Consider the following 16,247-nt stretch of genomic DNA (forward strand, 5'->3'; position numbering starts at 1 on the left):
TATATCGATTAACACGAAATTTGGTGAGAAAGTGGGAACTGTGGACCCCCAAACATGCAGTGAGTAATATCCTCCTACGTAGAGATTTAGACGGGGTCCCCATACATGTAAAAGCGGGGTGTAAAAATTTTTTTCACCAAATATAGTCATGTGGGATATCAAATGAAAGGTCTCGATTAGTGCTTTCCGAAGCCGGTCTTAGTTTTGAGATTTGTTAAAAAGGCGGGGAGTGGGAGGGGTGCACAGTGATGATTTCTCTAACGGAGCCGTCCTTAACAGTCCATCCAAACGACTCCTAAACTTCTTCATTTTGTGTTTCTGGCGATTTCGACAGCGATATGGCTTAAATTCTCCTTGTTCGCACACATTCCTTTTTACCGTCCAAATTTCAATTACACTAATCTTTTTTCAATTCGTTTAAACCTGGAGGGGGGGGGGGGATACAACGTGATAGGGTTTTGTAAATTAAATAAACTTGATCATTTCAAAAATTTCAAAAATTTGATTTGCAATATATGTGAATAGGCGGGAATTAGGAAATTAGAAGGAGTGTAATGTCGAAGCTAAAGAAAGAAGAAGACGAAATGCTACTTGCTAGCAAATGCATTCTTTCGTCAGCTTGTCACTGGACAAGGTGAACGAAATGTTACACATGCTTAAAAGCCGCGGACATTAAAATCGTATTCTAATTTTTGTACCTTCACCACTCTAAATTTACCTTCAGAGTTTTAGATTTATTATAGATATTCGTACATCCAAACCCCTAATTGGAATACATTAACTTGTTGAATGCAGTCAATCTGAATTATTCACTGAAATGCTAAAAATCTAACGGAGACATAATCTCGAATATTTCGGCAGTTAACGATTCCTATTTGATACAAATTATCAAAGGACACATTGAAAAATGTCTGTTGCGATTTATTCTATTCTTCCTTATTTCAGCTGATTTAAATAAGTCCTCCTCCGTCCATCATCATGAATTATTACAAACCCTATATCCCATCGCTCAGTATACATATAGTAGACGCAGAAAACGACATATCTCCAACAGGATAAACGCCAAAGTGGATTTTAATTGAGATTCCTTGTCGATGTTACGGAGATGACATAGATGACGTCCATCGAATTTAAATGTTCCATCGCCTTGAGAGATTTCATCATACGTATGACCCATTAACGTGGAAGAATGCTCGATGGATGCTCTTTTACTATATGAAGGAATACTTCAGCACTTTATGAGTGATTCTAAAATATTTAGATACGAAATTCACCTCCTGACTCCTCTCTGCCCACAGAGGAGTCAGACTAAATATTTTCTCTTTTGTCTGAAGGAAAGAAGGAGTTTTGAGGTCGTCATTTCAACGACTTTGGGTTGGGGTGTTAAGTTGGTATTCATTTGAAAGATATCAACGCTCATGAAAGGATTCCAATCGAACTTCCGGAATGGCAGGCTAGATAGTATCGCACAAGTGTACGAATGGAATGTCGAAGTTGTGCAGGTTCGTCTCTATAAAGGTTGAGGAATATTTGGAATAGCAAATTTTCAGATTAATTAAAAATTGTTTTCCATAAGATGATAAAGAATATGTGGTGGAGTCCTGGATGGTAGAAGAGAAATGGAATTCAGATTATGTTCGAAATTATTTCTATTGAATACTTTATACAAGGAATATATGCGGCAATAGGCTGTAGAAACTGCAGAGAAGTACGAAAAAATAGTGTGGTTGACCTCATTTACACATATATTACACCAATCAGGATGTAATTATTCTGTTAAGGGAAGTTGCATTGCGTCCTAAAAGAACGAGTGTACCCTGGTTATAGTGCAACTTTTGACTATACTATGTCAAGCAAGACTGGAATTTTAATATATTCTCCACTTCCAAGTGTTTCAACTTGGCATCTTTTATTAAGTATTTTCCCAGGGGCCTCAACCTACTTTGCACAAGTGCAGGGCACTGTTCCAGAACACGAATGGAGGTTTCATCACACTCCACACAGACCCTGCAGAGGGTGTCCGGAGAGATCCCCAGCTTCCCCATGTGGTAGTTTAGTCGATAGTGGCCGGTGAATATTTCCGCGCTTGGATTCGTATCCCCCTATAAGCAACCTGAACTGCTCTATTACTGGTATTCATTCAGTATAGTTCCCTCAGTCGTTTCTCTTCATTTTTCAACATAGTAGTGAAGAGCCCTTTTTGCGATTTCTCAGAAAGGCTCTGGTCCGTGTAGAAACGTCCCTGCTTCCTTCCTGGCTAATTCGTCCGCTACCTCGTTGCTTTCTAACCAAACGTGGCCTGGGACCAAGAGCACCCAGAACTTATTGTGTAAGCCGAGCATGTATAGTCTCTTAAGGCATCCCCATACCAGTTTGGAGTTCACCTGTTTGGACGTAAGTGCCTTGATCGACGCTTGGCTGCCGGTCAGAATAGTTTTGTTCTGCTCTTTATAATTCCTACGGAGGTTGAAGAAGGCACTTCTATCTATGGCGTTTATTTCCGCCTGGAATATAACAGTGGCGCAAAGTACATTTTCGTTGCAACAATGTGCAGGTAATCAGTTGCAAGTTGAAGTTGCATGTCACAGCTACATTCTTCCAGTTTGTCCCGTTACTATAACAGGTTTCAAGTTTCTCATCGAAATGAAACCTCGTTGTCATGTTACCCCCCCCCCCCCCCATATCAGTAATTCGGGGTATCGCTCCTTCCTTGTCAGCAACTGCATGTGCAGATAGAGGAGAGTTAATGCCAGAAGGACCTCCAGGGATGCCGTTGGGCAAGTTCTCACTGCCCAACTGATGCACCCCCACGTCCGTCTTTAAAGTTTCTGTAACCCCCTGGCTATTGTACTGAGTTCAATTCTTTCTGTCCAGATTTCCGCCCCATTGATAATCATAGGCCTCATTATTCCAGCGTATATTGAAAGTAGTATCTTTGAGATGCAACCCCATTTTTCCCTATTATGTACCTGCAAGTCATCGGAGCCCTCGTAGCTTTCCGAAATATATTTCCACCATGGGTCTTGCAGAGTGATTTTTGGTCTACTATAACGCTCAAATGTTTTACCTCTGTTTCACGTTTCACCTTCATGCCATGTAGCCTAACGGCTCTCAAATAATCAAGCTTAGGGTTCCTAGTAAATGGTACTATGGTGGCCTTGGCAGGATTGATACACAGCCCCGCGTTCCAGCACTAGGTACTAGTAATTTTTTGTCCAGTTTGTTTTCTATCACATACAGTACCCTCATGTTTGCTCCTACAGATTAAAACAATGTCACCAACGTAAGCCTGGACTTGAATTCCAGTATTTGTTAGCTTTCCTAGGAGTGCATCCACTACCATACTCTACATAAGCTGCATACCTATAACCTCGAGTACTGTTCATGACAACAGAATTTGTAACAGTCGGTACCTCTATTTCCTTACTTTCTAACATTCTTCTCATCCAGGAGGCTAGGGTGTTTCTCATTCCCCTGCATATCAGGGCATCTCTGTGTGCGTTGTGTAATCGAATGCACAAAAATTCACGCAATACTATTTCTTTCCTTCCTATGGCATCCTGTAATACATCCGTCAGCTGATAAGGGGCAATTTCAGTTAACCGTCCTGTCCTACCCAGTAACTGTGTTGGTACTCCACCGTTCTGAATACGAGCGATATGAAAGATTTAAGGTGAAAAGTATCCTTTTTGCTCGCTTTCGGAATAAAGATCACTTTTACCCGCTCCTATGCCCTTGGTATATATCCTAAAGCTACGTTGCCAATTATCACTCTTAGAAGCAACCTTAAGACGACTTCTAGGCCTCTCTGGAGTAGTGCTGCTTTCGAGCGTACCTCCTTTGCTAGATTGCAGTTCCCCTCCTGTTCGTTGTTGGGTGACAGACAGAATGTTTTCGCCTTCCTCCATGAGGTTGGAACCCGCGAAATGAGCCCCGAGAAGCTGATGTACTCTGTCGTCCTCATTCTTAGTAACTGTCCCATCTTCTTTCTTCAGAGAGCCAGAAGATATTGCCCTGTTTTTTGGCAGGAGATTTGTATAGACTGGTGGTTCCTGTGGTTTGCTCTATCCATTCACAGAATTCTCTAAAGCTGTTCCGTTTTGCCCCCTGGTCGCGTCAGTATAAGCCGTCAACACATTTTTGTACTTCCCCGCTTGATCCTGTCCTTTCAGTCTCCATGACCTCCGAGGTTCATTCGGGCACCTAGGTAGGCATCTTCAGATAACGCAGGTACCATTTAGCACTTACGCTCCTCAAGCCTGTTTCCTTCTTGATGTCTGATGTATTGATCTCAGACGTGCTTGTCCCTGCATTATTGAGCAGCTTTTATCGATCACGGTATTCGCAGCAGGCCAATGTTGACCTTGGTGCCACTAACAACACCTGGTGTGCGGTGTTACAGAGAAGTGTCTGCGCCTGGTGGGCCAGTTTGTGTGCGATATGTGCGCTCGTTTGTTATTAATTTTCTATTTAAATTGCCCGTTTATTTGATTCCCACGAGTATGGAGGTTAGACAGCCCCTCTGACATAACCCCCCCATAACACGTGAAGGTCAAACTTTCTCACTGGGGCGACCAGGTATCGGCTCAGTTCGAATACAGCCAATTATCCCTCCCCCTCCCCCCGCCATGAAAACTTAGGACATGGTTTGCATGACATCCTGGATTGCGGGAGGCGTTTTTCAACTCTCCAGTCTAGATCCGTAGCGTTTTGTTAACAGTAGAAGGACGAAAGGCTTGGCTTCTGTAGAGCCACATCTTCGAAGGGGATAGGCTCCCAGCCACACATGTCACCCTCAGAGAGATAAATTAACTGCCAGGGAATTATATTTCGAGCTAGGGTATCCTGCAGTCTACTCCTTGGCCAGGGATTCAAACTTCAATTTTGGTCTCAGCACCACTTGCACTGTCATGCACTTATATATATGTATTGTGAAAGATAGCTGGTGCGAAGTCCTACATGACGACAAGTTCGCTTAAAATGTCCTATAATTTCAAATGTGTAATTTCACCAATTAGTATACTCGTAGTACGCTAGCGCCATTAACTAAGAAGTAAAAATGAAAACACTTTCGCGCGTGTAACTCTAATCAGGATCTAACCACAAATTTGTAAATAAGAGAACAATTGTCTTTATTTTAATTGTTGCAATTCACTGCATATTTGAATGACATAATCGCTTGATATTCGAAACAATACTGGCAAGTGAACGTGACTACACTTGTATTACATTTCCAACAATGAGTATTGTCAACTGACAAAGATAGTAGATTAGGGGTTTAAAATGAAAATGATAAAATTGGCTTGTTAAACCTAAATAAAGCTAAATAAATTTTAACAATCACAACAAATACACATAGGCTGGCATAGTGCTTCAGCCATGAAAGATTCCGTGGCGCCCTTTGCCATAAAAGTGTTCGAGAAAAACCCTTGGGAATGCATGCAATCAGGAATGGTATTTCGTTCAATGTTTTATTATTCGTGAGGATTAATTTGATGCGCTATTTTTGTTTTATTGTATTCGACCGTGAAGAAATTTTGCTCCCCCCCCCCACCGTTTGACTTACTATAGATTTGTAAAATTAAATGCTGAGCGTTTTCTTTCCTCTAGTTCAAAATGATCCGCAACATTTGCAGAAAAGGAGAATGCTTTCCTTTTTCCGAACATAAATTTGCTTACTGAACCATCATGAGAGCAACATAAGATCGAAACTCGAAAGCGGATAAATTCCGTAACGATTCAAATGATTGACTACAATACATAGTCGATAAGCGAGTAGTAACTAAGTCAGTAGTCATTCATTCATTCAATCAGCAGTTAGTAGTAAGTTAGTTTCATCAAAGGTGTGGTACCTTCCCAAAGTATCTTCGTTTGAGACTGGGGATGCCAAGGAGCTGTATATGAAATGCAGTGCCGCATTCGCTACACATCGCCATGACCTCCACCCCTATCTATTCCGTGTAGTAAAGGCTAACTAGGGTTTTCAACCTTTTAAGGGCGGTTCAAGAATACACTCAAAGTATTTCCTGCCTGTTGTAAAATTATCATCATCAACGGTGTGACGACCAGTGTCTAAGTCTGCCTTAATAAGGAACTCCATGTGGGGTATCAAATGAAAGGTTTCAATTAATACTTTTCGAAGCTGGTTCATTATTTGATATTGGGTGAAACATAGGGGAGTGAGGGCTCAAAATATGATCATCAAAAAGTGTAACAGGTCTCGTTCTCAGAACCTATCAAACCGAAAAATCTGAAAAAAATCATAGTAGTGCATCTCTACGAAATCTAGGCCTCAAAATATATCCGGTTCCGATATCTGCAGAAATAAAGTTAATAATAGTATATTTCCACATTTTAGAAATTTACCCGGCACCGCCCCTCCCCCCCCCCGCTTATGTTCATCCCAGAAGTACAAAATTGCATACGTATAATGAAGAACATAATGCACAATTTGGTCAACTTTGAAGAAAATCAAACTATTATTAACAAAGTTATAGGGGGTAAAACTTTACAATTTTTTGTGAATTTCGTGCACTCTACAACCTCCATGACGTTATCATCACATATCAATTCGTCAATACCACAACGAAGTAAGTTCCTATGAATTGGGTGGAAAAGGATTATTTTGTTTTAGTTTTTTAATCATTTGTATATGAATATCAATTATTCCAATGAGACATGTGTGTATGTCGGTATATAGTATACGCGTGCTAATGGACTTGGCGGGTAGTGCCTAATTCAGATAGATATAAGAAAAAGCGGAAATATGGGTACGATCAATTTATAGACGTGCCTATATGTGTACAGTACTCGTAGTTTTGTAGCTGTATACGGATAGAAAAATGTTGAAATTTCTTAGATAAGATGAACACAAAACCTTTATACCCGAAGTGCGAGCTTCCGGTATTCCGACTTGTTTTTTTTTTGCAATAGATATTGCCTCCATTTTCTTTCCGCCTACCGCAGCCTATTGCCGTGGTTCAAAAATATAATGCAGAAAGCTACGGAATCGTGCATTCTACTGGGGCGCATTGGCCGGGACAACCTAGTCAATAGTTTTTTGATGACCGTGTACGGTCTTACCCTAACTATGCTGTCATAGGCAGCACCTGATGGCCATATTCCAATAGTTTTTCCACGACATCCGGTTGCCGCAGAGGGGAAATCTGACCTGTTGCTGATTTGTCAAGAGTGAGGGTCCTTTGGTATGGGCCTTCCAATGAACCTATGATATTCTGCTCCTATAGGGCTATCCGCCCTAGCACAATAGCACAGAATATCTTATAGCTAGTACTCAACAACGTAATATCATTATAATTGCTGCGCTGAGTGGAATTCTCTTTTTAAGGTTTTGTGTGAAACAAAGTCCTATTAGAATCGAGTCGATATCTGTCTGTTATTCGGGAATGGCTAGACTGATTGTCACGAAATTTGGTTAGAGCGTATAGTCGGTGGTTCCCTTTACATACAGCAAGTGGCGCAATTTTGTGTTAAGTTAGTTAAGTATATGCGAAAGAAGGGTGCAAATTTTTGGCATCTGGTTAACGTCGCTGACTGCTTCTATCATGGTTGGTGGTGATAGCGTTAGTCCGTCATCTTCAGTTGGGGGAACCTCCTACTCGTCGATATTCTACTTGTTAAGGAATTCATCACATCGCAGTGACATCGACCTTATATTGGGAAAGAGTATCAGCTAGCTAGCTACTAAACAACTTTTGATCTGTACGTATATTCTACAAGAAAATGGGCCAACCTTTAGTGTTTTTGTCGGGCTTGCCGTTGTAAAATCAAACGATTCCGAGGCTCCTTTAGTCGCTGCATGCTTGTCAACCTTACTCAACTCCCAACCTGGAGGACCAGTTGGCATCTTTTAGCTCGCCTTTTGGCGCAAAAGACTCGCCTTTATCCTTCTATGACTGCAGGTTTTCGTTAAGAAGGAACTCCCAGTAATCATGACGTGAAGGTGGAGATAGGATTTGGTTTTGGCAGAACTGCTGGTATTGATTCAGGGAGTGTTTCACAGGTTTTGCGTCCCATTGTGGGGGAAAGCAATAAATGTTAGAAATTTATGAGCTAACAGCTTTCAAATTTCGAAAACTTTTTATTACCGAAACGTTAACAACGCCGCGGGTAGGGGCTGACTTCGCTATCGAAAACGGTGTTTGCGATCGGTTAATGGAATATATGCTCTTCAGCACTTGTATCAAGAGCTCCTAACATTTCCGTTTCTCCGACTTGCGAGATAATTTCACCGAGATAAATGGGACACTCTGGCCCTAAACGAAGTGAGATAGAAATCCCCGATACAGAGGATGCCAATATGTGATGGTGATGGATGCTGTGAATGCCAGGGTGGGCTCTGCAAATACCTTTTTCAGAAAACAGAATGTACGAAACAAAATAGGCATCGACATCGAGAGCATTATTTAAAGGTCGCTTACTTTCAGAGAGAACACTTTACCATGATTCTGAATTGCATAATATTCGGTGAAATTCCATATTTTGCGGATGATATGGCTACCCACCGTAACATGTGGACGCGGACTCCAAACAAAACCGAAATTATCTTTGCCATCAATATGCTCTATTGGAATAAGATGGTCGGCCTTGACAATCTCCTGTAGAATTTTTCTGTGCAGTCTCTACAATCGCTGCAGAGTTCCCACTCCCAATCATTTGGAAATGCTGGGAATTTGAAATCTTTCCCAAAGAGTGGAAAATGGAATGATCATTAAGACTCCGAGCAAGGGCGCTCGTCTTTGGAGGAACAATTGGAGGGGAATTTACTTGCTTCCTGCTCTCGCGGAGATATTAGCTAAAATCATCCTAGAATCTATCAGAAGTTTCCGTTCTGAATCTTTTTGTACCAACCACCTCAACACACTTTGGATCATTTGAAGCAATGTACGGAGTTCAGATCTCCGCTAAACCTGTCCTTTATTGATTTCCACAGGGAACGTATCTGGAATTCTCTACGCAGGAGAGATATACCGGAGAAACCATGAGATATTATAAGAGCGACATATAATGAGGCAAATTATCTGTACTGCTCTCTCACGCGAATCATGAGCCTTGGCGAAATGGCTGTGAATTTAAAGAAGAAGATAAGTAGAGTCGGACTCAAGATAAAAAGCGACAAAACCTTCAGTCTGACTCTCTTTCTTCTTCTTCAGCCTTTTTTCCGTTCACAAGCGGGATCAAAGTCCTGAACTTGATACAATCACCAGGCTTTCAAATCACCATCCAGCCTATAAGCCACCGTTGTTTCGGCCAGTTCTTCGGTCCTCAGTTGAATAGGTTCCTAGCTGAATATGCGAAGACTCCGAGTCTAGTTTTAAGTTCTCATCGATGAGCTTAAGGGTACCCGTTTCACGAAACTTGACACAATCATCAATTCAAACAGATCCATGCAACTAACGCTGTTTGGAAAGGCATTGATCAATTTTTGATCTTCATTTACATCCCAATACCAGTTATCTGGTCTGATCGTTGCTTGCTTAGTGACCTAATTGGCTACTCCGAAGTATTGTACTTCAGCTATGATAAACATGTGCTCTATTTTTTATCCTTGAATTAAATACTTCATCTGCTCGCGTATGTTTGTGATCTTTGAACACTATTCTAATTAAATAATGTTCCCATTTCCTCAAATTAGACAAGCTATCTTTTCACGCTCAATGACCACTGGCGAACTATATCTTTCATGCGCAGGGATGTTGTAGCATTGAGGGTATTACCAAACATACAGCACTTTCGTTTTCGCTGGTTACTTCGTGCAGTACATCGAGATCGCGTGGCTTTTTATTGTGTAGCCAGCCCGCTTGAGCGTGGCTCTTAGTTTATAAACTCATCCCTTAGTAGTTCATCTGAGAGATTTTAACATTGCTTGGATTCCAGGATCCTCATTCAGATTGAATGTTATATGCTGGCTCTCAAGTTTTGGTGAATTTGATACCTCATTTTCCAGGGTTCCTAGGTATCTGCCAAGGTCACAAGAAAATATTGTCCAGTTTTTGAGTCTATAAAGATAATCGTATCATCCAAAAAGGTTGAAATTTTTTTTCGGAATTTTGGGCTAAAGTGGTGCTGAATTTCGGGCTTTGGTGACCAAAGTGATAGCACTTAGGCTGAAGCTGGTGGCTCCGAGTGGGAATTCCTTCGACACAGGTTGCGGTGGTAGTAGTCTTTTGAGAGATCTTCCTAGTAAGTGTAGGTGCGCCTTGCAAGAATGCAGGTTTCCGGCTAGCCCTTAGGTGGTGATGTATGCAGTCAGGTAAGCGGATTTATGTTGGAAGAGAATTGTAATATTCGTGGGTGGCATTGATCTCTCAGCTCCAAGATGGCGGAGAATATGACTCAAGCGAAGATCCCCCCCCCCCATCGATAGTGCTTAACAAATCTTCCTCGCGCTTTCTGTCGAAAATCTTTTACCGTTCCAGCACCTGGTAGGTTTCCTCCAGCTGACTCTGAGGAATTCCAGATTAACTAAAATTGGAGTAGTGATCCTCAAAGCAACCTTGGACCATACTTTATCAAATGTTTGTGCGACGTCCAAGAAGATGGTTGAGCAGTATTTCCTTATTTTTAAAAGCAGTTGTCGCTGCTTTTACTAATCAATGAACCTGTTCAATTATGCTGTGATGCACGGAAATTTAATTGACGTGCGATTACTATCGGGTTTTGGGATCACAGTGATTTGGAACAATTTTCACAGACTTGGGTAATACGCTAAACTTTTAAATATGCGCTTTAGGTGAATAAAAGTTGAGCATGGTAACTTTTTGCTCATTTTTCCAACAACAAAATCGATCTATAGAACTTTTCATATATTTAACTCCTACCGTTCCTCACCCAGGTTTGGGATAATCCTGAACAAGGCAGTAGAGAGATCACACATTAATAAAGAGTAGCGATTCCATTGCAAGTGTATATAAAAATTAAGATAATAATAATACTGTTAAGGGAAGTTGTTCTGCGTCCTAGAAGAACCATTGTGTCCCTTTTACTGGTTATGGTATACCTATTAACTATAGTATGTCAAGCAAACGTATAAACGACAAAAACTTTAGTATGTCCTCTACTTCCAAGTATTTCAACTTGACATCTGGTCACAAGTGCCCGACACTGTCCCAGAACATGTATGGAAGTTTCGTCATTCTCCGCACAGAATCTGCAGATATTGTCTCTAAAAGTCTCTAGCTTCCCCAGCTGATAGTTTAACCGCCAATGGCCAATAATCCAGTAATCAGATTTAAACAATCCTTCGAGCGTTTGGATTCGTATCCCCTCATGGGCACCCCGGACTGCTTTATTCTTGGAAACTTAGCCGTTGTTATTTATTTTTCAGTCCTAGCCATGAACCCACTTCCGATTCCTTATAATTGTAATAATTGGCACATCTGTCTATGGCTTATATTTCCGCCTGGAATATACCAGTGGGTTACCCATTGGTTCGAAGTATGTTTTCTTTGGACCAATGATTCCGGTGCCGGTAATCAATTGCTGATTTAAGCCGTAGGTCACTGCTACCCTCTCCCAATTTGAACCGCTACTCTAAAGTATTTCAAATTTCTTGTGGAAATGAAGCCTCTTTGTCATGTCTATACCTTGCTATCAGTAATTCGGGATACCGCCCAGGAAGGAGAGCTCTCGTAGCCTTCCGACATATATTTCCAGCATGGCTCTCCCAGAGTAATTTTTGATTTCATGTAATTGCCAAATATTTGACCTCCGTTTCTTGTTTCACCTCCATGCTATGTAAGCTAATGGCTCAAACTCACGCTTTCTAGTGAACTATGGTGGCTTTGGCTGCCTTCCTGCACCAGGTACTAGTAATTCTTCGTCTAATTTAGATTCTATCAAATAGGGCACCCTAATATTTGTCGCTGCAGTTTAAAACCATGTCGTCAGCGTAACCCTGGACTTGTATTCCAGCATTTGTCAACTAACATACTCTACATAAGCGGTGATATTACCTCAAACTGTGGACAACCTTGGGTGGTGCTCCTGGCAATAGAATTTGTACCTGTTGGTACTTACATTTACTTGTACCCTACCACTTTGCCAACTTGTTAGGGTGCTTCCCATTCTCTTGCGGATCAGGGCATCTTGTACCTCTGTGTGATATGGATAGAATTTATGGTAGCCATACTTTTACTGTTGCAAATTCTGCTATTTTTCCCTACAAAATGCTGTTTTAATGAAGTTATCCGTTCTTTTTTTCCATTCACAGGACTTTCTGACACAAAACTCCATAATCTTTATCTGGATCATAATGAAATTAAATTAAGTTGGTTGGTCGACTGGTACAAGAAGGAAGTTCTCTTTCACATCCAGAATGCATTTACCCCGGATTACAAATGGTTTTCTCTGGGTTTCTCAAAGCGCGGTGAAATGGGAAATTCAGATATTTGCTTTTTCGAATATCAAAACAATTTCTTCAACATAGTCACTGACACTTACATAAGCGCAGATGGGAAATATGTAAGAAAAGACTACCAACAGGATTGTATTCTCATCAGGGTCGATGATAATTCAGTGGCATTTAAAAGAAAGTTCGACACTTGTGATGCTTTGGATTTAAGAATGCATGTAAGTTGATTATAAACAATAAATACAAATCCTGCTTTTATATATCACATTTTTAATTCTTTCGTTATCTAGGAAGGAACAATGTATATTTTATGGGCTCGAGGTAAGGACGAACTGGAATTCGAAAATGATGAATTACCTTTACCAGAACCGAGCAAGCATGACTGGGGTATGCATATGGTCCAGCTTTTACGAGCTGATAAAATTCAGATACCCGAAAAGTGAGCGTACAGATGTCCCATTTATGTGATTGCTTTTCAGCTGAAAGCATTTTTATCATTTTAGAGACCTGAAAGCGATCGAAATAGTCCTCGACAAAGTTGCTGTTCCCAATAAAGAGACAACTTACTGGTGTCACGTTCAAAAATTAGAAGAGTTTTTGAAAAACAAGCATCACATTGTCCAATTTGAACCGATTATTCGTTCGAAAAGCCTTGTCCATCATATGGAAGTTTTTCATTGTGATACCGACCCTAACGTAGAGATTCCTCTCTACAATGGTGATTGTGATGATTTACCTCAAGAGGCAAAAGTTTGTTCAAAAGTGATTTCGTTGTGGGCAATGGGTGCCAGCACTTTCACATATCCAGAAGAAGCGGGCCTACCTATTGGAGGGCCAGATTACAATCCTTATATTCGGCTCGAGGTTCATTTCAATAACCCCGAATTGATTGCGGGACAAATTGATAGTTCTGGTATGCGAATTAAAATGGTATCGACATTACGACAATACGACGCAGCTGTTATGGAGTTGGGGCTGGAGTACACTGACAAAATGGTGATACCACCAGGCGTACTTGGATTTCCCTTGAGCGGTTATTGCATTTCGGAATGTACTCAGGTGGTGAGTATTGCGTTATAATCTGTAGTTTAATGGATCAAACTAAAAATAAAAAATAATGGATAGTGCAACTATTGTGAACACAGAGTCAACTACAGTTTTTAAAGCTCATGCTTCAAATAATTCAACGATTTCATGGAATCTATGTACATTCCAGGCTCTTCCAAAATCCGGCATAACAATCTTCGGATCACAATTACACACACATTTGAGAGGAGTACGGATAATGACCAGACATTTTCGAAATGAGGAGGAATTGAGGGAGGTGAACCGAGACGACTATTATTCCCATCATTTCCAGGAGATTCGAAGCTTACGCTACAAGCCCAAAGTTTTGCCAGTGAGTATTGTGTGACACGAAACGAGAGTTCTCACCATTAGTTCATTCATAATAGGGCGATGCGTTGGTTACTACATGTTACTACGACACAGTTGGATACAAAAACGCCACTCTAGGGGGCTTTTCCATAAGTGATGAAATGTGCGTAAACTACATTCACTACTATCCTGCTACCAAACTGGAAGTGTGCAAAAGTTCAGTCTCTGAAAAGACCCTTGCCGACTACTTTGCCTACATGAAAAGGTATGTTAACATCGAAATTGTTGTTAATCCATATGAATTTATGATTCCAAATTCTCACTTTGGCATCCCAACACTTGCCAGGAAAGAGCATCAACATAAAATTCGCATAGGTGGAGCTCGGTCGGAGAACTATCGTAGCATTCGTTGGACAAAGCCAAGAATTGATGAACTGTACACAATGTACATTCAGGAGCCATTAAGCATGCAATGCAATAGGTCAGATGGGATGCGCTTCGAAGGATATGATTGGGAAGGGGCGCCTATAACTCCTGTTCGTATTCAACTTCCCATTCATAGAGAATCGTGCCAAAATTACAATCCATTCTGGATGAAACCGCTGGAAGATGGAGAATGTGATCTTCTGGGTGAATGTATCTATTGAAGGCATTGTTAAATGTACATATTGAAAGATAGCGTTATTGGATATTATGCTTAATGAATAAAATATGCAAATGTAAGAAAGACTACGTTTAAAAATGAAAGAGTATTAGTAATATATACAATATGTTGAAATCCACCACTACCTTTTTTCATTACATATATGTAGATGGTTGATCTGCATAATCTACAGGATATATATCATTTATCGGGAATATTTTTTCCTGTCACTAGAAAACTAAAAAAAAAACCTGAAAAGAATGAGTTGGATAAATGTGTTTTGTCAAGGAAATTTTATTAATAATGGTTTCTGCACAGACCGCTCAACAAGTAGCTTGAACAGAGGGTGTAATTTTTTATCCCACTCCGTATAAACCCAATAATAACATCAATAAAAGCAGTTTGCAGGGTGAATGGGCTCATTTACATAAGGTAACGAAAGTTTCCAATCAACTGTAATTCGGCAAAGTCCAGTAAAGATCGCTGCCTATTACTGAATTAAGTCGACTCACACCTCCCAGTGGTAGCTTTGGATAACCAATAGGACACAATATATTTAATAAACAAGCACCCTCCAAGATTCAAAGATAAAATATATATTTTTGAAGCCACATTAGTAGTCAAAAGTCCCAGCGCGAAACGTGGATTGGTACCCACGATGGATCATAAAACTTGGGAATCCCTATCTCTACCTTCACGTGGTGACTGCTGCAGGTGCCCCCAAGTTCAACATTGACTTACTACATTATCCAGGTGTAGCTGGTTGGAGAACTATCTTGCTGATCCGGTGACAGAAATACTGAGTAGCACACATTGGGCCGTCTTCCGAAGAGGCGTCATAAGATTTGACTGCGGAATCGTGGAAGGTCATCGATGAACGGAAGGGGTTAAAAGCTCTAATGACCGCCGCAAGTGATGGCAGGCTTGACGCGCTCTAATTCCAATACCGATCCGAAATCCCAAGAAGTTCAGCGTAGTGAGCCCCGTGACAGAAGGGAATTCGCTATTGCGCTGGTCAAGGAAGCTGATGATGCCTCAGAATGCAATGGTTTCAGAAGTGTACTCGTATACTGCATCACTTGCATGTGGTCATAAATCTTTCGATGTCTTATGAAGGACGTTAACGGTCGACTTCTCATCCACTATAACGAACAACTGAAGAAGTCGAAAGAACACTTCACCACGGTTCTTAGCCGTATCATATTTGGTGAAGTTCTTCCTCTTGTGGATGAAATGGGTAGCCACTGTAACATGCAGATACGGATTGTTTCTCAAAGCAGAAGAGAAATCAAAATCGGAGTAAAGCCGCTGGTCTTGACGGTCTCCCCGCTGAGTTTATTATCGTTGTACCTGCAGCTACTGCAGATCTGATGTTTGAAACCTTTTCAAGATAGCGGAAGAAGGGGATGATCGTTAAGATTCCAAAAAGAAACACCCATTCTAGGTGTGACAACTGGAAAGGTATCTGCGTGCTCTCTGCCGCCGCAAAGATAGTCGCTAAAATAATCCTGGAACGCATCAAAAAAACATCTCGAAAGCTTTCGATAGCGTGAACAGGGAGTGTATCTAGAGAGCTCTACGCTGGGGCCGTCCGGAGAAACTAACAGCTCTTAACAGAGGTGCACATGATGACGCAAAATGTCATGTACTGCACCGAGTAAAATCTTGGAGAATATTGAGGCCCAGAACAGAGTCCGCCAGGGTTGCATTTTGTCGCGGCTATTATTTCTTCTTGTTATCGTTGACGTTCTTTTTCCTTGTCCAGAGGACGTGGAGGAATTCAATGGACTATGACATCTTAATATCTCGACTATGATGATGACATCTGTTTGCTCTCTTACCGGGTTATGGAAA

General features: G+C 41.0%; 1 protein-coding gene across 1 annotated transcript in view; it reads left to right on the forward strand.

Moving 5' to 3' along the window:
• The window catches only part of LOC119656744 (tyramine beta-hydroxylase), a 48,839-nt gene extending 34,313 nt beyond the window's left edge, over positions 1 to 14,526 (forward strand). The window contains exons 2-7 of the mRNA XM_038063303.1: positions 12,233 to 12,591; positions 12,664 to 12,812; positions 12,877 to 13,435; positions 13,590 to 13,772; positions 13,828 to 14,015; positions 14,097 to 14,526. Of these exons, the coding sequence (XP_037919231.1) occupies positions 12,233 to 12,591; positions 12,664 to 12,812; positions 12,877 to 13,435; positions 13,590 to 13,772; positions 13,828 to 14,015; positions 14,097 to 14,397 (1,739 nt within the window). The 3' untranslated portion in view covers positions 14,398 to 14,526. The remainder of the gene's footprint in view (positions 1 to 12,232; positions 12,592 to 12,663; positions 12,813 to 12,876; positions 13,436 to 13,589; positions 13,773 to 13,827; positions 14,016 to 14,096) is intronic.
• The last annotated feature ends 1,721 nt before the right edge of the window (positions 14,527 to 16,247 follow it).

Source organism: Hermetia illucens, chromosome 5 (assembly GCF_905115235.1).
Source record: "Hermetia illucens chromosome 5, iHerIll2.2.curated.20191125, whole genome shotgun sequence".
NCBI classification, from domain to species: domain Eukaryota; kingdom Metazoa; phylum Arthropoda; class Insecta; order Diptera; family Stratiomyidae; genus Hermetia; species Hermetia illucens.